The sequence below is a fragment of the Oncorhynchus keta genome, chromosome 37, assembly GCF_023373465.1.
Source record: "Oncorhynchus keta strain PuntledgeMale-10-30-2019 chromosome 37, Oket_V2, whole genome shotgun sequence".
NCBI classification, from domain to species: domain Eukaryota; kingdom Metazoa; phylum Chordata; class Actinopteri; order Salmoniformes; family Salmonidae; genus Oncorhynchus; species Oncorhynchus keta.
In genome coordinates, this window is record NC_068457.1 from 10,205,620 (window position 1) to 10,229,815 (window position 24,196).

General features: G+C 45.1%; 2 protein-coding genes across 5 annotated transcripts; both read left to right on the forward strand.

Annotated features, from left to right (window-relative positions):
- The first annotated feature begins 9,763 nt into the window (after positions 1–9,763).
- LOC118370161 (von Willebrand factor D and EGF domain-containing protein-like) lies at positions 9,764–20,539 on the forward strand. 4 transcript variants are annotated; one of them, XR_008095468.1, is made up of 6 exons: positions 9,764–10,722; positions 11,218–11,313; positions 12,689–12,784; positions 15,398–15,529; positions 16,077–16,174; positions 19,639–20,539. XR_008095468.1 is itself a non-coding variant. In XM_052499092.1 (6 exons), exons 2-6 carry the CDS (start codon positions 11,256–11,258, stop codon positions 19,678–19,680), a joined length of 258 nt encoding a protein of 85 aa, XP_052355052.1. In that variant the 5' UTR covers positions 9,764–10,722; positions 11,218–11,255; the 3' UTR covers positions 19,681–20,539. The 4 variants fall into 4 exon arrangements, 3 of the variants coding, with proteins under 3 accessions (XP_052355052.1, XP_052355051.1, XP_052355050.1); XM_052499092.1 differs by lacking the exon at positions 15,398–15,529 and having other exon boundaries at positions 16,077–16,109; positions 16,146–16,174; XM_052499091.1 differs by lacking the exon at positions 15,398–15,529.
- A 1,691-nt stretch (positions 20,540–22,230) lies between these two features.
- LOC118370163 (transcription factor 15-like) lies at positions 22,231–23,413 on the forward strand. Its single transcript, XM_035755016.2, has 2 exons — positions 22,231–23,020; positions 23,250–23,413. Exons 1-2 carry the CDS (start codon positions 22,520–22,522, stop codon positions 23,280–23,282), a joined length of 534 nt encoding a protein of 177 aa, XP_035610909.1. The 5' UTR covers positions 22,231–22,519; the 3' UTR covers positions 23,283–23,413.
- Positions 23,414–24,196: the final 783 nt, after the last annotated feature.

The window sequence follows — 24,196 nt, forward strand, 5'->3', positions numbered from 1 at the left end:
GGGTCCAGTGCATCGACCGACTTCCACCCTACGTGGGCTGTGTCTGCGGGCGCTGCCCACCGCCCCTCAATGGCAACGGACGCACCTGCACCAAAACCGCTCGAGGTAAGACTTCGGCTTGAAGTGTTAAACCCCCTCCCTGGCCGTAGTTACTAGCCTGGTCCCAGATCTGTTTGTGCTGTACAGCCAACACCTGTTGTTACCTATGCCAAGGACCACAGGAATCGGCAAGACAAAAAACAGATCTGGCACCAGGCTATCGAAATACGTTAGTACATGCACCACACATTGGCTTTTTAGTAGTTATTTTACTGTCACTGTTGGAAAACTATTTGAAAACAATCTGACGTGGTGTGAATGGTCCTGAAGTGCCTCTGTGCTGTTACTTCCCTATTCAACCTGGTCTCAGGGCAATTCGTAAGATTTGGTATGCAAACATGATCCCTGCATTTACTGTGGTATCTTTCATTATATTAGGTTACATTGTGAATGGAATAGCGGTTATACAATAGCGGACGAATTAGGGGACGTATAGCATCAAACGTCTTACCCAGTCGTACAATAGCATACGAATTGGATGAGTTATCATACTTCTTGATGGAAGTTTAGTATTGCATGTATTTTTCTGAGACCAGGTTGCTTGTCGCATCCTAGCAACCAAGGAGAGTTACGAAATGTGTATTAACGCCCCCTTCAGAGGACACAAATATACATTTGAGTTTTTTTGCTACATGTACATATATTTTACATATCACACTTTCCATATACATATCTACATTGTGGGTTAGGAGAACAAGTGACAAATGTTAGGGTAATTTATGGTAAAGGTGAACTTAAACAGGTTAGGAGAACTAAGGTTAGGGGAAGGGTGAGCTAAAATGCTACAGTTGTCCCCGACACGCAACCTTTGGATTGATAGACGGTCGCGGTATATGCCCAACCGTCTTCCCAGACCAACCTCCCTACTTTACTTTCTGTCTAAAGTAACTAGAACAGGGATCATCAACTAAATTAGGCCCCAGGAGGATTTTTCCTTGAGCGGATAGTTGCGGGGCCGGAACGTAGGCTGCAAATTGACCACAAGAATTCCAAACAAATGTTTAACTTCAAGCCTCGCTCTCTATTTTCCATGGGAATACTTGGGAACAGATTTCTTAGATTAAAATCACTTGGAGCTGATTTCCTGGTGTTTTTACAATTTATTACAATTGAAGTTTACATACACCTTAGCCAAATACATTTAAACTACAATTCCTGACATTTAATCCTAGTAAACTATCCCTGTCTTAGGTCAGTTAGGATCACCAATTTATTTTAGGAATGTGAAATGTCAGAATAATAGTAGAGAATGATTTATTTCAGCTTTTGTTTCTTTCATCACACTCCCAGTGAGTCAGAAGTTTACATACACTCAATTAGTATTTGGTAGTATTGCCTTTTAATTGTTTAACTTGGGTCAAAAGATTTGGGTAGCCTTCCACAAGGTTCCCACAATTATGTTGTCCCATTCCTCCTGACAGAGCTGGTGGAACTGAGTCAGGTGTGTAGGCCTCCTTGCTTGCACACACTTTTTCAGTTCTGCCAACAAATGTTTTATGGGATTGAGGTCAGGGCTTTGTGATGGCCACTCCAATACCTTGACTTCGATGTCCTTAAGCCATTTTTCCACAACTTTGGAAGTATGCTTGGGGTCATTGTCCACTTGGAAGACCCATTTGTGACCAAGCTTTAACTGATGTCTTGAGATGTTCAATATAGCCACATAATTTTCCTCCCTCATGATGCCATCTATTTTGTGAAGTGCACCAGTCCCTCCTGCAGCAAAGCACCCCCACAACATGATGCTGCCACCCCCTTGCTTCACGGTTGGGATGGTGTTCTTCAGCTTGCAAGCATCCCCATTTTTCCTCCAAATATAACGATGGTCATTATGTCCTAACAGTTCTATTTTTGTTTCATCAGACTAGAGGATATTTCTCATTTCTCTTTGTTCCCATGTGCAGTTGCAAACCATTCCAAACTGTTTGGAACAGTGGCTTCTTCCTTGCTGAGGGCCTTTCAGGTTATGTCGATATAGGACTTTTTTTTTTACTGTGAATATATAGATACTTCGGTACCTGTTTCCTCCAGCATCTTCACAAGGTCCTTTGCTGTTGATTTGCACTTTTCGCACCAAAGTACGTTCATCTCTAGGAGACGGAACACGTCTCCTTCCTGAGCGGTATGACGGCTGTGTGGACCCATAGTGTTTATACTTGCATACTATTGTTTGTCCAGATGAACATGGTACCTTCAGGCATTTGTAAATTCCTCCCAAGGATGAACCAGACTTGTGGAGGTCTACAAAAAAAATTCTGAGGTCTTGGCTCATTTCTTTTGATTTTCCCATGCTGTCAAGCAAAGCGGCACTGAGTTTGAAGGTAGGCCTTGAAATACATCCACAGGTACACCTCCAATTGACTCAAATGATGTCAATTAGCCTATCAGAAGCTTCTAAAGCCATGACATAATTTTCTGAAATTTTCCAAGCTGTATAAAGGCACAGTCAACTTGTATTTAAACTTCTGACCCACTGGAATTGTGATACAGTGAATTATAAGTGAAATAAACTGTCTGTAAACAATTGTTGGAAAAATGACTTTTGTCATGCACAATGTAGATGTCCTAAATCAAATGTAACTTTATAATTTTTTTCTCAGAAACAAAACCACCCGCGGGCCGCCAGTTGGGAAACCCTGAACTAGACCATTAGATCATATCATACGTCTTGGAGGTCCATAAAAATACAAATAGTATGCTTCGTATGGCTCTGAGGCCAGGCTGCCCTATTAATAAGCTTAATATGCTAATCATTGCGTTTTTGTTGTACATCAGTGAAATGTGGAAAGCTTTGCACTTCATCTTCTCCTCTCAGTTTGGTTTTATATCCTCCGTATTTGTCCCTTCTTGTTTGGACTCTGTCCCTGTGTGTCTGCTGTCCAAGTCAACAGCAGGCACTTCCAGATGACCAATTCATGTCAGTGGAATATGCTTTTCTCATGCATTCATCTTTCATGAGGATGTGAAAAAATATAACATATTTATTCTGAGTGAGCGTTCAAGTATTTCCCATGGTTAGTCAGTCCTTCTATTGAGTGGACGGGACCCATGCCGGGTTGTTTTGAAAAGCACAGACTAGTTTACAGTGTTTCAATATTTTTGGGCAGTGTTTGTCTTTTGTGTCTTCACCCAGCCAGTGTGATGACATTTTTCTTAATTGTACTAAATAAATCCTTTTAGTGCGTCTCATAATTTGTGCCGCCACCTTTCTAAATCACATTAGTGTATAATACCCAACCCCTGTGGTCATAACTTTCTACACAGTCAGTCCCCTTTCAGTCCAGCAGCTTCTCTGTGTGTGTGTGTGTGTGTGTGTGTGTGTGTGTGTGTGTGTGTGTGTGTGTGTGTGTGTGTGTGTGTGTGTGTGTGTGTGTGTGTGTGTGTGTGTGTGTGTGTGTGTGTGTGTGTGTGTGTGTGTGTGTGTGTGTGTGTGTGTGTGTGTGTGTGTGTTCGTGTGTGTGTTCGTGTGTGTGTGTGTTCGTGTGTGGTTTATAATTCCCTCACTGTGTATCCGATTCCTCTATGAAGAGATTTGGGCATCTTTTGTGAGGTTTCAAAACAGGCGATGTTTCCAGATAGTCTCAGTAGGGGACAATACATCAATGAAGTGTGGCGTCTCTCAATATGTCATTAACACTGGCATCGGGTAATATCTGTCTAGACCGCACACCCATAACACTTTTATTTAATTTCAATTCGAATTTGAATAACTTTATTGTTCCCATGAGCTGTCCAATGGCGGTCTTGATTCTGTTCCAACCATGTTCTGTGTCAACATCTGTGTTTGTAGCAGCTGTTCATTAGAATATATCATCATCTTTGTTTTGTTTTGCACTGTGTCTGATGCTGTAATTATTTTATTTGGAGAGTCCAGCTTGTCTACATTCCACTTCAATCCTAACCCTCAACCACAACCCTAACCCTACACTCTTTAAAAAAAGGTGCTATCTAGAACCTAAAAGGGTTCTTCAGCTTTCCCCAAAGGAGAACCCATTGAAGGACCAGGTAGAACCCATTTGGTTCCATGTAGAACCCTTTCTGCAGAGGAGTTCTACCTGGAACTAAAAAAGGGTTCTACCTGGAACAAAAAGGGGTTATTCTATGGGGAAAGGCAAAGAACCCTTTGGAATCCTTCTTTCTAAGAGTGTAACCTTATACAGTAGGTATAGAGTTTTTTTTGTGTGTCACATCATTATCTCTCCTCGGGTAACCCTCACCTGACCCAGCAGCAGCTGACACTAGCCAAGAGCAGCAAACCCTACCACCACAGCAACAGTAAAGTGTCCCAACTCCACCTTCCCACCTTGTCCCCCAGGCACACAGTGAAACGTCTCTCCTCTCTCTCCTCGCCAGTCTCCAGGGAAGCCTATCAGAGCCCCCCGCATCCTCCCCTCTCGCCCGCCCGAGGGCCAATCACTGGGTGGAGAGAGGCGGCCGCCCCTATGTCACCTGAAGGTTCCCACAGCCTTACCACAGGCAGTCATCATTCCATCAGTGCCCTCACTAGGACTAAAACAGGTGCCAATGCCAGCGCTACCACACTCAAGGTGACAACCAGAGAGTCTGTAGCTGTCGTGCGGAGTGCCACCTCTTCCAAGGTTACTCCTCCATACTCCAGCTACCCCAAGGTTACACCACCCCAATCCAAAGTGACCCCACCCCGTTCTTCAGCCAACACAGATTCCAGGCAGACAAGCCAGGGGAAGCTCATAGATGTGGTAGTGGTGCCCACCCTGACCAAGCCCTGGACCCTCCCTAAAGCTGTGGCCCCGCTGACCGCAGCCCTATCCTCCCTTACCTACTCCCTTTCCGAGTCCGAGTTCTCTGCCGAAGGAGCACTGACTGGACCTGGCTCGAACCCCTCTGACCTACCTGACCACCCACAGGAACCCCTGCTCTCCCTCACCCTCACCACCTCTGCCCGAAAGTACCCCCCCCTCCACCCCCTTACTCCCCCCCACGTCTCCCCACTTCCACCGTGGGACCAGGATCAGTGATACTGTGGCAGTATCACTGATCCTGGAGCGGCCTCTGACCTGCGCTGACATGCCCTGTTTCCCAGGGGTCCCCTGTGAACTCACCAGGGACGGGGGCTTCCACTGTGGAAGGTGTCTCCTGGGATACACCGGAGACAGACAAACATGCAGAGGTATTTTTATTGTATTTATTTATTTAAGATTACGGAACAATGTGATTATGAGGCAAAAAGGAACATGAGAGGTGCAAAAAATGAAGAGGCTTTGAAAAGTAGGTCCAAGGTTGATCCCTCTTCTTGAGAACGAGCTACTGCTTTGAGAAACACTATCTGTTATCAGTGTATCACTGCTTGAGAAAGAGGTACTGCTTTGAGAAATACTATTATCTAATGTCACCGGTCCATTACAGAGGCCCCTTACCATTGCTATTTACCGGCTGCATTGAATACCACCTGTGCATCAATCCTTTTCTATGAATGAAAGTGATGCCTTTCTCTAGCCTCTCCAAAAGGCATCCTAATGATGGTTGTTTTTCAAGCTGACTAGCTGAGTGTTCTCTGTACCAGAGCAGCGTGGGTTGACAGATGTTTCTGTACAGATGCAGTAAGTGAGGTTGGAGTTGAAATAGATGGAAGCAGCTTGTAATTGGCCCTTGGTGCTGCCTCTGTTTGTGTTTGTGTGTGTGTGTCGCCTGCTTGCCTATTATCTATAGCTGTGTGCAGGCATGTGTGTGGCAGGAACATGGAGTGTGCCGCTCCCAACACATGCCGCTGTAAACCAGGCTACACCGGGACCAACTGTCAAACAGGTAAAACTCTCTCTCTCTCTCTCCCTTGCTCTCGCTCTCCCTTCTCCCTCCCTCTTCTCCCCTCTTACTCTTACTCTTTCTCTCTCTCTCTCTCTCTCTCTCTCTCTCTCTCTCTCTCTCTCTCTCTCTCTCTCTCTCTCTCTCTCTCGCTCTCTCTCTTTCTCTCTCTCTCCCTTCTCCCTCCCTCTTCTCCCCATCAAACTCTCTCTCTCTCGCTCTCTCTTAGTCTCTCAAAATGCCACATCATCATCCTGATATGGTTGTTTTTGATTCCCGTGCATTGCTTAACCTGACAGGCCTTCCGAATCGTTTGACGTCCTCACAATCTTCTCCTCTGCGATCTGTAAACCTGAGTGTCGGAACGGAGGCCAGTGCGTCGCCCCGGGGGCGTGTGAGTGCCTGAAAGGCTACCACGGGGTGACAGGTAATTATACGCCCGCATCCCAAATGGCACATTTGCCTACCGGGATCTGGTCGAAAGTCGGGCGTAGCGTAGGGAATAGGGTGACTTATGGGCCGCGGCTTATCTGTTCTTGTTAGGGGCCAATCAGAACGGTCTCTGTGTCAGACTACAGACAGGAGCTCATCGTCACACAGAGAAAGCAAGCTCATCACGCAAAGACGGGAAGACACTGCTGAAGGAAGTCCGGTGTCCGGTACTGTACATATGGGTGTGTGCGAGCGAGTGCAGATCTAATGAAGCAGTTGTGGGCATTTGATAAGCCCTCCCTCCTTGAGCTGGTTTGAGACATTGCTGACAGAGGCTTGAAACACTACCGCCACCTACAGCTCAGAATCAGAGTCCCACCAATGCAATGGAGATGAGGTTAAACCAAGCTGTAGTGAGACACTGCTTCCGAGTACTAGCTGACTGATGGATAAATGTGTGGGGAAAGCCTGGCTGCGTATTTTCCCTGATTATTTTCCCGTTAACACTTTATTTGAAGGGTACCTACCTAAGAACTGCGTAACGCATTCATAACCCATGCGTAACGCATTCATAACCCATGCGTAACGCATTCATAACCCATGCGTAACGCATTCGTAACCCATGCGTAACGCATTCATAACCCATGTGGAACGCATTCATAACCCATGAGCAACGCATTCATAACCCATGTGGAACGCATTCATAACCCATGAGCAACGCATTCATACCCCATGCGTAACGCATTCATAACCCATGTGGAACGCATTCATACCCCATGCGTAACGCATTCATAACCCATGCGTAACGCATTCATACCCCATGCGTAACGCATTCATAACCCATGTGTAACGCATTCATAACCCATGAGTAACGCATTCATAACCCATGCGTAACACATTCATACCCCATGAGCAACGCATTCATAACCCATGCGTAACGTATTCATACCCCATGCGTAACGCATTCATACCCCATGCGTAACGCATTCATAACATCCCCACCCACAGCTCTGTGTAGTCTGCCCTGTGAGCACGGAGGAATATGCGTGGGACCCAGCACCTGCTCCTGTCCCTACGGCTTTGTGGGGCCCCAGATGTGAGACCAGTGAGTTCAGCGCACATCATCACAAGTCATTCATCATGCAAATTGAATATGCCATCACTCACAAATGAAGTAGGACCCACACACGTGACTGCTCTGCCACATACAGAGGGTAGTGCGAGTGGCCCAGTACATCACTGGGGCCAAGCTTCCTGCCGTCCAGGACCTATATGCCAGGCGGTGTCAGAGGAAGAAAATTGTAAAAGACTCCAGTCACCCAAGTCATAGACTGTTCCCTCTGCTACCGCACAGAAAGCGGTACTGTCTAGGTCCAAATGGCTCCTTAACAGCTTCTAACCCCAAGCCATAAGACTGCTGAACAATGAATGAAATGAAATGGCCACCCGGACAATTCTATTGACAGCCCCCCTTTGTTTTTACACTGCTGCTACTCGCTGTTTATTATCTATACATAGTCACTTTATCCCTACCTACATGTACAAATGACCTGGACTAACCTGTACCCCCGCACATTGACTTGGTACCAGTACCCCCTGTATAAAGCCTCGTTATTCTTATTTTATTGTGTTACTTTTCTAAATAATGTTTTACTTTCATTTATTTAGTAAATGTTTTCTGAACTCTTACTTGAACTACATTGTTGGTTAAGGGCTTGTAAGTAAGCATTTCACGTATTCGTATTCGTTGTTGTATTCGGCGCACGTGACAAATAACATTTGATTTGATTTGCAACCCTTAATTTGTCTTTTATTTGTGTCGGGGGGCTAGGGTCAGTTTGTTATATCTGGAGTAATTCTCCTGTCCTATTCGGTGTCCTGTGTGAATCCAAGTGTGCGTTCTCTAATTCTCTCCTTCTTTCTTTCTCTCTCTCTCTCGGAGGACCTGAGTCCTAGGACCATGCCCCAGGACTACCTGACATGATGGCTCCTTGCTGTCCCCAGTCCACCTGGCCATGCTGCTGCTCCAGTTTCAACTGACCTGAGCCCTAGGACCATGCCCCAGGACTACCTGACATGATGACTCCTTGCTGTCCCCAGTCCACCTGGCCATGCTGCTGCTCCAGTTTCAACTGTTCTGCCTTACTATTATTTGACCATGCTGGTCATTTATGAACATTTGAACATCTTGGCCATGTTCTGTTATAATCTCCACCCGGCACAGCCAGAAGAGGACTGGCCACCCCACATATGCTCTCTCTAATTCTCTCTTTCTTTCTCTCTCTTGGAGGACCTGAGCCCAAGGACCGTGCCCCAGGACGACCTGACATGATGACTCCTTGCTGTCCCCAGTCCACCTGACTGTGCTGCTGCTCCAGTTTCAACTGTTCTGCCTTGTTATTATTCGACCATGCTGGTCATTTATGAACATTTGAACATCTTGGCCATGTTCTGTTATAATCTCCACCCGGCACAGCCAGAAGAGGAGGTTTGGCCTAGGGGCCACCGTGCCCACCTGTAGCCTGGTTCCTCTCTATATAAATAAAATTTGATTGATTGATTGATTTTATTAGATGGTTTCTTCCTAGGTTTTGGCCTTGTGTTTCTACCTTGGCGTGATCCTGGAGTTTTTCCTGTAGGTTAGCCACCGTGCTTCTACACCTGTATTGCTTGCTGTTTGGGGTTTTAGGCTGGGTTTCTGTACAGCACTTTGAGATATCAGCTGATGTACGAAGGGCTATATAAATAAAATTTGATTGATTGATTGATTTTATTCCAAGATGGATCTTTGTCAGGTTACTCGCGTTTAAATTGGATTGGACTTGGCGAACCAATAGTGTTAATGTCAAGGCTGTGTCCCTCCTCACCACAGAACGAAATGCAGCTGTGTCCCTCCTCACCATAGAATGAAATGGAGCTGTGTCCCTCCTCACCACAGAACGAAATGAGGCTGTGTCCCTCCTCACCACAGAACGAAATGGAGCGGTGTGTCCCTCCTCACCACAGAACGAAATGAAGCTGTGTCCCTCCTCACCACAGAATGAAATTGAGCTGTGTCCCTCCTCACCACAGAATTAAATGAGGCTGTGTCCCTCCTCACCACAGAATTAAATGGAGCTGTGTCCCTCCTCACCACAGAATGAAATGAGGCTGTGTCCCTCCTCACCACAGAATTAAATGAGGCTGTGTCCCTCCTCACCACAGAATTAAATGGAGCTGTGTCCCTCCTCACCACAGAATGAAATTAACTGTGTCCCTCCTCACCACAGAATTAAATGAGGCTGTGTCCCTCCTCACCACATAATGAAATGGAGCTGTGTCCCTCCTCACCACAGAATGAAATGGAGCTGTGTCCCTCCTCACCACAGAATGAAATGGAACTGTCCCTCCTCACCACAGAATGAAATGGAGCTGTGTCCCTCCTCACCACAGAATGAAATGGAACTGTCCCTCCTCACCACAGAATGAAATGGAGCTGTGTCCCTCCTCACCACAGAATGAAATGGAGCTGTGTCCCTCCTCACCACAGAATGAAATGGAGCTGTGTCCCTCCTCACCACAGAATGAAATGGAGCTGTGTCCCTCCTCACCACAGAATGAAATGAAACTGTGTCCCTCCTCACCAACATAATGAAATGGAGCTGTGTCCCTCCTCACCACAGAATGAAATGACGCTGTGTCGCTAGAGTTAGAAAAGTGTATGACATGAACCACGCTAGTAATATCGTGACCTTGGAATTATATGGTTTTATCTGCCAAAATATGACTCTGAGATAATTAGCTGTAAAGTTCCGAACCCTCATTGATTTGAAAGGTGTGAGAAGAAAAAAAAAAAAAAATACTTGTATTATTTTTAACTTAACGACATGAATTGGGGTATACCATATAGGTGGAGAACATTGTCCAGAACAATGCTACGTCAATAACGTATATGGTATCTCTGTGTTGCTCACTCTATCCCATCTATCTGTTCTGCTGTGGTGTGGAACCGCCACAGTCACAACAGAGGAGAGTTTTTGTCCCCTGATGAGTGTGCCTGTCTGCCTGGACCGGACCCCCCTGTGAGACAGGTACAGCTCTGGTCCTGGACACTTTCTTTTAGTTTATTAGGATCCCCATTAGCTGTTGCGCATGCAGCAAGCTACCCTTCCTGGTGTGTTCATCTGTCCTTCTGCTTGCTCTTTGGGGTCTAGGTTGGGCTACTGTAAAGCACTGTGTGACAACTGTCGATGTATGAAGGGCTTTATAAACACATTTGATTGATTGATTGATTGATTGGTCAGTTGATTGGTTGACCGTTCTGAGTGTCTGTCCTCCAGCTGTGTGCTCCCCTATGTGTCTGAACGCAAGGACTTGTCTTCGTCTGAACACCTGTGTCTGTCCCCGGGGCTTCTACGACGCCCAGTAGAGGTAAATTGCACTCTTCATTTAATTGTTGCACTTAGGAGACACTTTTATCCAGCATGACTTACAGTAAAGTGGCTGCATACGTTTTTAGTGTCTCCACAACCTTGGCGTTGCTAGCATCACACTCTTACCAGCTGAGCCACACACACACAACGTTCAGTCTGCCCATGTCCTTGCCCACATACTGTCCTGACGACAACACAGAGTCATGGGCCTGCTGTGGGAGTTTTGACTTGTGCATTTACTTGTTGAATGAAAGGAAAACTAATCCAATAGATTGACAGAGGTTTAGGTGCATCTCTTTCTCTCGCTCTCTCGCGCTCTCTCTCTCGCGCTCTCTCTCTCTCTCTATTTCTCTCTCCTCACTCTCTCTCTCACCCCCATTGCTCCCCACCTCTCTTTATCGCTCTCTTTTTTCATCTCTCCCCTCTTTCTCTCTCTCTCTCTCTCTCTCTCTCTCTCTCTCTCTCTCTCTTTCTATCTCTTGCTGTTTCCCAGCTGTCTGCAGCCCTCCCTGTAAGAATGGGGGCGTATGCATGAGAAACAGCGTCTGCTCCTGCGCCGAGGGATACACCGGGTGGCGCTGTGAAAAAAGTGAATAAAGCCGCCACCTCCCCCTCCTCCTCCACGGCCCGCTCCTCCACCTGCTCCTCATTCACCTCCTCTTCCTCCACCCCCCCCCTCTCTCTTCATCCTCTACCCCTCCTCCTCATCATGTATTACCCACCACCATATGTGTGTCAGTCTGACAAAGTGCCCTCAACACAGTGGAGCCAGTTAATTCCAGAGCCGTGTTAATGTACAGCATATTGGCGGGTAAATTGAGCCATATGGATGAGGGAAGCATTTGATGGATGCACCCAGTAAGAGACGCCCGCCCGAGGGAGCAGGAACCAACATTTCAGAGCTTCATGTGGAGACTGGGTATAGTCAAATTGATGCTATGGAGTGCTATTGACTAAGAGTAGTGATGCATGCAGGGGGTTTTACGTGAAGGTTTTAATTTAGCTATACATTACCAACCTGCTACTAATGGGTTATTAGTGCTGTGATAGCTTCAGCAATGTGCTCATGGTTGTCCACCGCATTGATTACACCTATCAGGTGCAGTAAATGCGCGGGTCAGTTGACAATCTCTCTCTGCCGTGTGAGATACTGTGGATCGTTATTCTGGTTAATGCGTAGGAGCTGAGATGGTAAGTTCCAGTCGCTCCCTCTCCATCCCGCCCTCCCCCCTTATGCAGGTGTATGTCAGCCCATGTGCGTGAGCGGCAGGCGGTGCGCGGGCCCAGACTGTCCATCTGGATGGAGAGGAAAGCGGTGCGGTAAACGTCCGTGGGCTGCCGCAGGAGTTCCACAGTTTGCACCGCACCGCCACCTGTAAACAGACGCCTCCACGCTAGCTGAGGAGGCGTGTGCGTACGGAAACAATTAATCATGGCGTTTGGGATGTGTAGTGGTTCACCGACGGCAGGCGCTCACAAACAAGCATTTAATAGCAGCAGGTAGTCACCTAGAATGTTTAACCGCTTGTGAAGCGCTTTATGCAAAGGCCTGTTTATGGACGCAATATGGACACAATTACAACATGCCAAAAGATATTCTGGTGTCACTCTGTTTATTTCAATGGTTCCTATATAAGGACTTCATAACACATTCATAACGATACATTCAGAACGTTCATAAGCCATAAATAACACATTCAGAATGTTCGTAAGCCATACATAACACATTCAGAATGTTCATAAGCCATACATAACACATTCAGAACGTTCATAAGCCATACATAACACATTCAGAATGTTCATAAGCCATACATAATACATTCAGAACGATACTTTCAGAAAATTCACAAGCCATACATAACACATTCATTCATAAGCTACTCGTAACTCATTCATAAGCCAGAGTTAACTCATTCATCGGCAGTGGTTTGTGAATTGATTGATGTTGTGTTGTCGCTCCCCAGCCACTTGTCTACAGAAGTGTCTGAATGGAGGAGAGTGTGTTGGCCATAACACTTGCCACTGTCCTCCAGGCTGGCAGGGCATGCTATGCCAAGTCCGTAAGTACGCCTACATTCGCGAGCCTACATCCACACACTCACGCACACACACACACACACACACACACACACACACACACACACACACACACACACACACTCTTCCTCTCTGAAGAGAGTGGTGTGTTTAGGTTAATTATCTGAAATCGTCGGTTAATTGCATCCCACCACCCTAGTTCTTCTGTGGAGAGTGGAACTCTCTCTGTGACAAATGTTCTGTCTCCTTCCCCTGTTACGTGTGTCTAGTGTAGGCCATTGTGATGGCTAGAAGTCAAACCTGAGGTTTCCTTATGTTTGATGTGTTTGATACCATTCAATCCATTCCAGCCATCACAATGAGCCTGTCCTCCTATAGCTCCTCCCACCAGCCTCCTCTGGTTTTGACTCCTGAGACCAGCTCTACACAGTCCTGGGCTGGTTTATGATACCAATGAGATACCGATTTAGACAGTGGTTATTTCCCCAGAGTTACCGCTGATAAACATATTTATTTATTTATTTATTTTCTTAAGGGGTAGATCAGCTTTAATATTGCAGCTAGATTGTGGCTTCCATCAATGTAATTGTCTACATAATTTCCAATCCCCCATATATTTTTGGGGAATATACAGTACCTTGCGAAAGTATTCGGCCCCCTTGAACTTTGCAACCTTTTGCCACATTTCAGGCTTCAAACATAAAGATATAAAACTGTATTTTTTTTGTGAAGAATCAACAACAAGTGGGACACAATCATGAAGTGGAACGACATTTATTGGATATTTCAAACGTTTTTAACAAATCAAAAACTGAAAAATCAGGCATGCAAAATTATTCAGCCCCTTTACTTTCAGTGCAGCAAACTCTCTCCAGAAGTTCGGTGAGGATCTCTGAATGATCCAATGTTGACCTAAATGACTAATGATGATAAATACAATCCACCTGTGTGTAATCAAGTCTCCGTATAAATGCACCTGCACTGTGATAGTTTAGAGGTCCGTTAAAAGCGCAGAGAGCATCATGAAGAACAAGGAACACACCAGGCAGGTCCGAGATACTGTTGTGAAGAAGTTTAAAGCCGGATTTGGATACAAAAGATTTCCCAAGCTTTAAACATCCCAAGGAGCACTGTGCAAGCGATAATATTGAAATGGAAGGAGTATCAGACCACTGCAAATCTACCAAGACCTGGCCGTCCCTCTAAACTTTCAGCTCATAGGAGAAGGAGAAGACTGATCAGAGATGCAGCCAAGAGGCCCATGATCACTCTGGAAGAACTGCAGAGATCTACAGCTGAGGTGGGAGACTCTGTCCATAGGACAACAATCAGTCGTATATTGCACAAATCTGGCCTTTATGGAAGAGTGGCAAGAAGAAAGCCATTTCTTAAAGATATACATAAAAAGTGTTGTTTAAAGTTTGCCACAAGCCACCTGGGAGACACACCAAACATGTGGAAGAAGGTGCTCTGGTCAGATGAAACCAAAATTGAACTTTATGGCAACAATGCAAAACGTTATGTTTGGCGTAAAAGCAACACAGCTCATCACCCTGAACACACCATCCCCACTGTCAAACATGGTGGTGGCAGCATCATGGTTTGGGCCTGCTTTTCTTCAGCAGGGCCAGGGAAGATGGTTAAAATTGATGGGAAGATGGATGGACCCAAATACAGGACCATTCTGGAAGAAAACCTGATGGAGTCTGCAAAAGACCTGAGACTGGGACGAAGATTTGTCTTCCAACAAGACAATGATCCAAAACATAAAGCAAAATCTACAATGGAATGGTTCAAAAATAAACATATCCAGGTGTTAGAATGGCCAAGTCAAAGTCCAGACCTGAATCCAATCGAGAATCTGTGGAAAGAACTGAAAACTGCTGTTCACAAATGCTCTCCATCCAACCTCACTGAGCTCGAGCTGTTTTGCAAGGAGGAATGGGAAAAATGTCAGTCTCTCGATGTGCAAAACTGATAGAGACATACCCCAAGCGACTTACAGCTGTAATCACAGCAAAAGGTGGCGCTACAAAGTATTAACTTAAGGGGGCTGAATACTTTTGCACGCCCAATTTTTCAGTTTTTGATTTGTTAAAAAAGTTTGAAATATCCAATAAATGTTGTTCCACTTCATGATTGTGTCCCACTTGTTGTTGATTCTTCACAAAAAAATACAGTTTTATATCTTTATGTTTGAAGCCTGAAATGTGGCAAAAGGTCGCAAAGTTCAAGGGGGCCGAATACTTTCGCAAGGCACTGTATATATATATATATATATATATATATAGATATATATATTTTTTTATGTATATTTTGCTTTATTATGTTCCCCTAACCCTACCACCCCTCCCATAATTGGAGTGAACTAGTGGGCAACAACCCTTGGGCATCTACTTCCAGCTTATACATACTATATACATTTTTATGGACACAGTATATTTTACAATAGTTCTCTTTTATTGACGTTTATTGCCAGTTTCATACGTCTCTAAAACGTCCCCCGTCAGCTCACTCTCACCACCACCATGCTTAACAAGCTCTCCATTAACAACTTTTATCATCTGGTCATCGCAGCAGCAACAACAACCACCACCACAACCACGTTAACGATCCGCTGTGTGTGTTGGTTGCAGAGTATCACTAGTAGTTCCTGCGTGAGCTTGTTCAGCATCCCAGCATTAACCAGCCAACACATGACTTTGAAGAATGACTCGGGAGTCATGAGAGGAACGGAAGCACTTAACTCCCTTTATAGTGAAGTCACCGTACGTAAAGATGATTCATCATTTCTGTTTATCTGTTTACACTGCCTCGGCCCTGTTTATTTCTTTCTATCAAACCACTAATAGCTGTAAGTAAATCTCCCAAGTATACGGCGTAATAAAATCTATAAAATTCAGTCCACACAGGGGTATTCAAGTGTATAATAAAGTCATTCCTGCCTTAAAGGCAGTCCCAGTGTTCACATTTAGTTATGCATGGTAATGAGGTTGGATGGGAGGATTATGGCGACTGTGTTGTCATGGCTCCATTTTGGCCCCTCTCTGGGACTTACCCAGAATCCTCAGGATGGTAATATGAGTAGAGAGAGATTAGTGTCAGCTCTGTCATTATGACGATGCCATTATTAGGATGCTAGGCTGATTTAGGACTCGTCCCTCACCTGCTGCCTCTCTCTCTATCTCTCTCTCTCTCTCTCTCTCTCTCTCGCTCTCTCACTCTCTCGCTCTCTCGCTCTCTCTCTTCTCTGCATTGTGATTTTCATTTCAAATTTGTCATTTCTCCATTGTGATTTCTCTGTCATTTCTACAGCACTTTGTGAACAGAAGTGTCTTTATGGGAGCAGATGTATCCACCCTAATGTCTGTGCCTGCAGGAAAGGATATTCAGGGGTCCTGTGTTCCCATAAGGTAAGTAGATACATCTCGATCCTCATTCTGCATACAATCATTTCTTAACATGTGAGAAGAAATGTGGTTTGTGTAATGTCTATATTTTTAAAAACATTTTAGCTTTATTTAAACAGGTGACCGTTGAGATCAGGGTCTCTTTCGCAAAAGGAGCCCTGCACACACAATCTACACATGCAATTCATAGACCAAATCAAATGAAAATCAGAGAAACAAACTAAAATACAGCACAACAAACAATCAAGAAAACAGCCACATTCCACAGCAAATAGTTCCCCAATCAATATTTACATTTTCCCTATGCGGCATCAGAGCATCCTATTCCAGTGTATTTTGCAGTTGGTTCCAGTAATGAGGTGCATTAAAACTAAAAGCTGATTTACCTAATTTGGCCCGAGCAATCTCAAGAGTTAACCAACCATGGTTTGGTCTCTCATATATATATTTTTTAATACTTTAACAACAAAGTTAGGTAAGTTGAAAGCTTGTGTAGTAGGGCTTTGTGAACAAATAGGGAGTAATGACTTGATCTATGGGACTTTAATGAGGACCAGCCAACCTTTTGATACAGGATGCAGTGATGAGTATTAAAACTGTCGCCAGTGATAAAACAAATGTCCCTATGGTAGACGGCATCCAAAGGAGAGTAGAGTAGTGACTGCTGCATTCTGGGAAACAGTGTCACCATTATCAAGAACTAGCAAGAAGTGTTTTTACAGTTTATTACAGTTTAAGTTGGAAGTTTACATATACCTTAGCCAAATACATTTAAACTCAGTTTTTCACAATTCCTGATATTTATATCCCAGCAAACAATTCCTGTCTTAGGTCAGTTAGGATCGCCACTTTATTTTAAGAATGTGAAATGTCAGAATAATAGCAGAGAGAATTATTCATTTCAGCTTTTATTTCTTTCATCACATTCCCAGTGGGTCAGAGGTTTACATACACTCAATTAGTATTTGGTAGCATTGCCTTTAAATTGTTAACTTGGGTAAAACGTTTCGGGTAGACATCCACAAGCTTCCCACAATAAGTTGGGTGAATTTCCTCCTGGTGGTGTAGAGCTGGTGTAAACAAACCTGAGTCAGGTTTGTAGGCCTCCATGCTCACACACACTTTTTCAGTTCTGCCCACAAATTGTCTATAGGTTTGAGGTCAGGGCTTTGTGATGGCCACTCCAATACCTTGACTTTGATGTCCTTAAGCCATTTTTCCACAACTTTGGAAGTATGCTTGGGGTCATTGTCCACTTGGAAGACCCATTTGCGACCAAGCTTTAACTGATGTCTTGAGATGTTGCTTCAATATATTCACATAATTTTCCTTCCTCATGATGCCATCTATTTCGTGAAGTGCACCAGTCCTTCTTGCAGCAAAGCACCCCCACAACATGATGCTGCCACCCCCGTGCTTCAAGGTTGGGATGGTGTTCTTCAGCTTGCAATTCTCCTCCAAATATAACGATGGTCATTATGGCCTAACAGTTAAATTTTTGTTTCATCAGACCATAGGACAATTCTCCAAAATGTACAGTCTTTGTGCAGTTGCAAACCATAGTCTGGCTTTTTTGGCGGGTTTGGAGCAGTGGCTTCTTCCTTGCTGAGCGGCCTTTCAGGTTATGTCGACATAGGACTCGTTTTACTGTGGATATAGATACTTTTGTACCTATTTCCTCCAGCATCTTCACAAGGTCCTTTGCCGTTGTTCTGGGATTGATTTGCACTTTTCACACCAAAGTACGTTCATCTCTAGGAGACAGAACGTGTCTCCTTCCTGAGCAGTATGACGGAAGTGTGGTCCCATGGTGTGTATACTTGTGTACTATTGTTTGTACAGATGAACATGGTACCTTCAGGCATTTGACATTTCTCCCAAGGATGAACCAGACTTGTGGAGGTCTGCAATTTTTTTCTGAGGTCTTGGCTAATTTCATTTGATTTTCCCATGATGTCAAGCAAAGAGGTACTTTGAAGGTAGGCCTTGAAATACATCCACAGGTACAACTCCAGCTTAGCTGGAGCTTTTTAACTAGCTCATCCGTATGTTTTTTTTAAGTATTAAGTCTTTGTCAACCCGTCCAATGAATAAACACGTAGTCCAGCTGAAACATTCTTGTGAGAACTAGAGAACAACATATACAGTATTTAGTCCTTCCTGCAATAAGTCCAAGTTTTAAGCCAACCAAGGCTTTCTGTAAGGTAACAAGGTCAGATTGCAGCTCTAACACATAAAAAGGTGTGATGAATCCGCACTCAAAAATATGTCCCATAAAGCTTACTTTTATACATGAAGCTTTATGCAACATCATTTTTGAGTGCGGACCCATCACACCTTTTGTTTGTCTGAATTCACGGGTTTTACACAACAGCCGCGCTTCTGGAAGAGCGCAATGGTCCCCTTTTGCTTTGTGCAGCTCTAACAAAGCCTGGTCAACAGTTGGGGCAATGACGTACATGACAGTGTTGTTTGCATACAGATGAATAATACAAGTTTTAACAGATATACCATTCTCATTTACATAAATAGTAAAGAGAACAGGTCCCAGTACTGACCCCTGTGGTACACCTTTTGTCATATGCATGAACAATTTATGATCAAATCTGTGCATACCAAACCATTTATAAATGAGGCCCCTGGTAATGATGCTATGAGGAAGTTAGGGGGACAGGGGTTAGAGGGATGCCTCACCTAGCCCAGGGGCCACAGACATTCACTATGTGAGTCACTGGAGGTGGAGGATGAGGAGGAAATGGGGATTAAGCAGATAAAACCACCACCAAACCACATCAACTCTGAGCCAATTACGACAGGCTCCAGCAGCCTTTTGTCGTTGGTTTTCAAATCTCATTAAAATGAGTCTTAGTTGCCCTGTTTGAGCTCAGTAGGATTAGTCTTTTTGCAAGTCAGTTGATGTTTGCGTATCTTTGTTCTAATCCCCCGTACTCTGCATACGGGCAGCTAATTCTAGTTGAACCCAAGCAAGCAGCCTCTGCTTTTGAAATAGTGTTCCGAATAATTCTGTGGCAACCTCACTAACTCCTGGATGATAAATATCACGAGAAAGCCTGAGATCCACCCTCAGCGATTGTCTCTCGCGGTTAAAACTTTGAGAAGCGGAACAAACTTTGTGATGGGAAATGACTGTTGTATTCTCTGCTGTTTATCCCTCACAAGATGCTGAAAGATATGAGTTCATGGAAATGTGTTTCTTTTGGAATAACAGAATTGCTTGCATTAGATAAAAACACTGTTCATTTTGTCACAGACATGACCATGTATCTTCCTCTCCAACAAAATGTAGTCACAACTTCCCTTTCTGTGTCTGTCTGAATGTGTCTGTCAGACTGTCTCTGTCTGACTATTTCTGTCAGACTGTCTCTGTCTGATTGTGTCTGACTCTCTCTGTTTGACTGTCTCTGTCTGATTGTGTCTGACTGTCTCTGTCTGACTGTGTCTGTCAGATCCTCAACAGTTCTACAGCTGCGCCACTGAGAGCATCTTGACTGGCTGCATCACCACTTGGAATGGCAACTGCAAGGCACCCGACTGTAAAGGCGCTACAGAGGGTGATGATTCCGGCCCAGTATATCACTCCCTGCCATCCAGGACCTCTACACCAGGTGGTGTCAGAGGAAGGACCCCAAAAATTGTCAAAGACTCCAGCCACTCCAGCCATAGAGTGTTCTCTCTGCAACTGCATGGCAAGCAATATCAGTGCACCAAGTCTGGAACAAACAGGACCGTGAACAGCTTCTTCCCCCAAGCCATAAGACTGCTAAATAGCTCATCAAATCGCTACCTGGACTACCTGCAGTGACCCTTTTTCGCACTAACTCTGTTGCACTGACTCTATGCACACAAACTGGACTACCCACACACTCACACATACTTACCCTGAAACCCCAACACACACACACACACACACTTAACATGCGCACACATGCATACTGACGCCACACTCACTCACAGACAAACACACACACTTTCACACTAAACACATACGCTGCTGCTACTGTCTGTTATCTATCCTGTTGCCTAGTCACTTTACCCCTAGATATATATGCATAGCTACCTCAATCACCTCTTACCCCAGCACATCGACTCGGTACTGGTACTGCCTGTAAATAGCCATGTTATTTTGATTTGTTATTGTTATTCGTTATTCGCTGTGTATTTATTTATTTAATTTCACTGTTAACCTACACATGTTGTTTACGACGCGTGACAAATGTATTTTATTTTATTCTCCCTCTGTCTGTCTGTCTCTCTCTCTTTTCACCCTGTCCTCTGTTAGTCCCCAGTCTCACTGTCTGATCTCTCTAAACCCTTCATATTTACCAATAAAGTGTGCCTGTACACGTCTATGGGTGGTAATCAAAGTGATTTGGGAGGTGCACAGTTCCTTAGTGTTGCATAATGGTCCAGACGCAAAGGGGAGAAGCAACTGCTGCTAATGACCCGACTAACAGAAAGAAAAAGCTGAACTACACCTAACTACACCTCTCTTTTAGCACAGACAAACAAGCATGTAGGCCTGCACCTTGCTCCTTGAATCTCTCAGCCCCCTCTCGTTCTCCTCTCTCGCGCCCACCTCTTGTCGTTCTCTGCCCTATCCCTCTGCTCTCTCTATTCCCCCTCTCTCTCAGGAGCAGTTTGCCTCTGAGCTCTCCCTCTGTCAACAGTGTTAGTGACAGAGCTGCTGCGTCAAACATGTCACGCACTTGTCACGAGTAAGTCAACCAATGTGCTGTCACACACACACACACAGCCCACACACGGCTGACACAGCACCATTCCTGTGCATGTATGCCCGTGCCCACCTACACAAATAAAGGCTGTCAAAAGTACTTCTGTCAAAATGGCTCATAGTAGTTCCACACCAGTGCTATATTGCCATCTAGTGATGACATGCAGTCTATTGCTATATAACCCATAGTATTGACCTGAAATACCAAAACAAGAACACACATACAAATCAACTCCCCTCATTTTCATTTCCACAATTTATGCTTGCATTGATTAGCATCAGTTGGCCCTTTGAAATCATTCCAACCTATTGACATGAAATTGCTGTGATTAGAATTCTCTTTTCACACAACTTACATTGCTCCCGGGAACACAAACTGTTGCTGGTATCACGACGAAGAATCTTGGTATAATGATCTTAAAGTTGACTGAAGTAACACTATATAAGTGACTTGTGCATTGAAGATATTTATATCAAGGCTAAAGATGGCACAAGTTAATGGGGCGACAGCCATGGGGTGGAGGAACAGCTGGAGGGGGACTGATACACCTGGACTATTCACTCACGGTCCTGGTCGGAGGGCGCTGAAGCTGGTGTCATGACTCTAAGACCAAGGAGTAATTCCTTCACTGGGGTTTGAACTGAGTTTGAATTTGAGTTCTGAGAGTTGTTGACATGCTGTAACGAAGTAGCACTTCCCCACGAAATGCTTCCCCAAATCATACTGACAGGATTTCTAGGAACACACATCCTAATGTGAAACTGTGCAACGTGTTCTAAACGTCAGTGTCACTTGACTGACACAGTGGTATAATGTAAACCGGATGAATGTTTTCATTATGTCCAGATTTGCATTATCATCATTTTGTGACCTTTGCACCTTTGCGTGCAATAGAAGCTTGTGCGAATGTGTGTATGTTGTTGAGGCGTCCGGTAGTTGAGATGAAAGATGAAAGACTTCCAGGAAACAGGAGATGAGAAAATTAAGGTTTGTGATGAAGGAGGGAGTAGAGAGTCACAGCATGACCATGTCTTTACCTGGGCTGAGAGTGGGAGAAGGTTAATGTAGTGCATCGACACTGTCACACCCTGACCCCTGAATGCGTGCAGATCTGAAGGGGCTGGATAAGTATAAGCAGTGTAATGGTCAAGCTTCCACCTTACAGATCTGCAAACATGGAAGGGTTAGAGGTCAAGGGGCAGGGATTAGGAGCAAAGTGGGAGTGTGCTGGCTCTCTGTGGGGGGTGGGGGGGGTGTATATATATAAACCTCTAGCACCCAAAGAACCACGACAGGTGGCCTCTACTCTCTAGCCTCCACCTGTCTTTCCTTTTCCAGAGGCCGCATGCACGGTGACCGGGCCCAGAACGGATCCGTTATTCAAGAAATGGCATGCTGCTCTGCCAAGGGAATGGCGTGAGCCCAGTTAGCGCAGGATCCCCCACCCCCAGTCACCGGATCACACGGCGGCAGCTGGTCCCAGGTGCTATTTTCACTCTGCTTTTATAAAGTGGTTGGCAGCAGTCGGCTGCACCATGAAACAGACACAGTTGCAGCTCAGTCCCCCCGCCTTAGACACCCAGCCAGGTCCACCATGAAGTCCACAGGGAGCGAACAGAGTGCCACGCCGGACGGTTTCCCCTCCGACCTGGACGAGCTGGATAGTGGAAGCGAGGAGAGCTCCGACAACAAGTCGACGGGCGGCGGCTGTAGCCCCCAGGGAGGGTGCCGGGAGGGAGCCAGGCAGAGGGAGAGGGGGTGCAGCAGGCGTCTGCCGGGCGTTAGCAAACAGAGACAGGCAGCCAACGCGCGGGAACGGGACAGGACCCACAGCGTGAACACGGCCTTCACCGCGCTGCGCACCCTCATCCCCACAGAACCGGCCGACAGGAAACTGTCCAAGATCGAGACGCTGCGCCTGGCGTCCAGCTACATCTCCCACCTTGCCAACGTGCTGCTGCTGGGGGAAGAGTGTTTGGACGGACAGCCCTGTCTCAGGTACCACAGCATCCTGCAGAGCAGCACCAACATCAACAGCAGCAGCCCCCCGCTCAGGCCCATATGCACTTTCTGTCTCAGTAACCAGAGGAAAACGGTGAGTCCTCAAAATAAATCAGTATATATTGGTTGACAGGCTGTGGACTATGATGGAAGGCTGCACGTAATCTCATAAAATAGGATGGATGGATGGGATTTGGCTACATTTAGTAAACGGGCCAGTACTTTATTTAACATTGGAGCAATTCCATAACAGCCATCACAATGAATAGTATTTCAACGGTTTTATTTCAATGTAAACTACTACAATTTCTCTACCCTCACAGCTCAGAGATGGAGAAAAGCACACAGCCATCTGACATGGTCACGCACTACTGTCAAGACCAGGATGCATACCAAGTCACACGGATGTTTACATGTACCTACGAGTGAGAAAAAAAACCCCGATATAACTTTGTACATATTCTTGCTAAATCTTAGGACAACCCCCCACTGAAATGCACTTTCTGTTCTCACATGTGCGTCTTATCCACTGTGTTTTGGTCAAATTGTAACTCGAGCACAATGTGTAAGGTTCCACCTGACAGTGGGCTATTTCGGTATCAGAAATAGTAAGCCCTAGTGTTGCGCTCCTAAAAACACAGTCTCGCCTCCCCCATGCAGCCAGTCACATGGTTGTAACACAAGCCTAGGCCGTGCAGCGGTTGCTGTCAGTAGAGTAGTGGACTGGTTGGCTCGTCTCCTGACTGACTCATCTTTTGCCAAATGAGTAGAGGGTGCCTTGCTTGATTATTATGAATTCAAACTCAATTCAATAGCCCCAAATATACTTTGGTAGCTGTAAAATTGTATTCCATTTTAACCAGGATAGTCCACTTAGTAAATGAGTATAAGCCACTGCTTTCATGGGAGTCTTGAACTCTAAATGGGGGAGGCAAAACAAATATAAAATGTGCTTGAATCCAAATATTAAAGTGTTATATATAGCCCCCCCCCCTCTAGTACAGCAGAAGCAACCCCACTTAGTGTTTACAAACTTTACCACAACATCAAATCATATTCCATGTCAAATGTAACATGGTGTGGAACAGAAGAAAACGTAACATACATATATCTAATCACTGCTTTTGGGAGCTCAATGTTATACCATATGTTGAGAAATGTTTACTTGCATGTATTGCACAAGCCTTTTCACAATTCACAAACACACAATAGTTCTGCATGTGTGTCTGTGCAGTATTGGTTGCACCTTTGAAGGCCCTATGCAGCTGTT

Excerpts from the sequence above, each read along its gene's own strand:
- LOC118370163 (XM_035755016.2), top strand. The coding sequence starts at position 22,520 with ATGAAGTCCACAGGGAGCGAACAGAGTGCCACGCCGGACGGTTTCCCC. Across the intron at positions 23,021-23,249 it reads TCAGTAACCAGAGGAAAACG|CTCAGAGATGGAGAAAAGCA; the intron begins GTGAGTCCTCAA and ends CTACCCTCACAG.
- LOC118370161 (XM_052499090.1), top strand. The coding sequence starts at position 12,713 with ATGGAGGAGAGTGTGTTGGCCATAACACTTGCCACTGTCCTCCAGGCT. Across the intron at positions 15,530-16,076 it reads CCCTTTATAGTGAAGTCACC|CACTTTGTGAACAGAAGTGT; the intron begins GTACGTAAAGAT and ends TCATTTCTACAG. Across the intron at positions 16,175-19,638 it reads GGGTCCTGTGTTCCCATAAG|ATCCTCAACAGTTCTACAGC; the intron begins GTAAGTAGATAC and ends TGTGTCTGTCAG.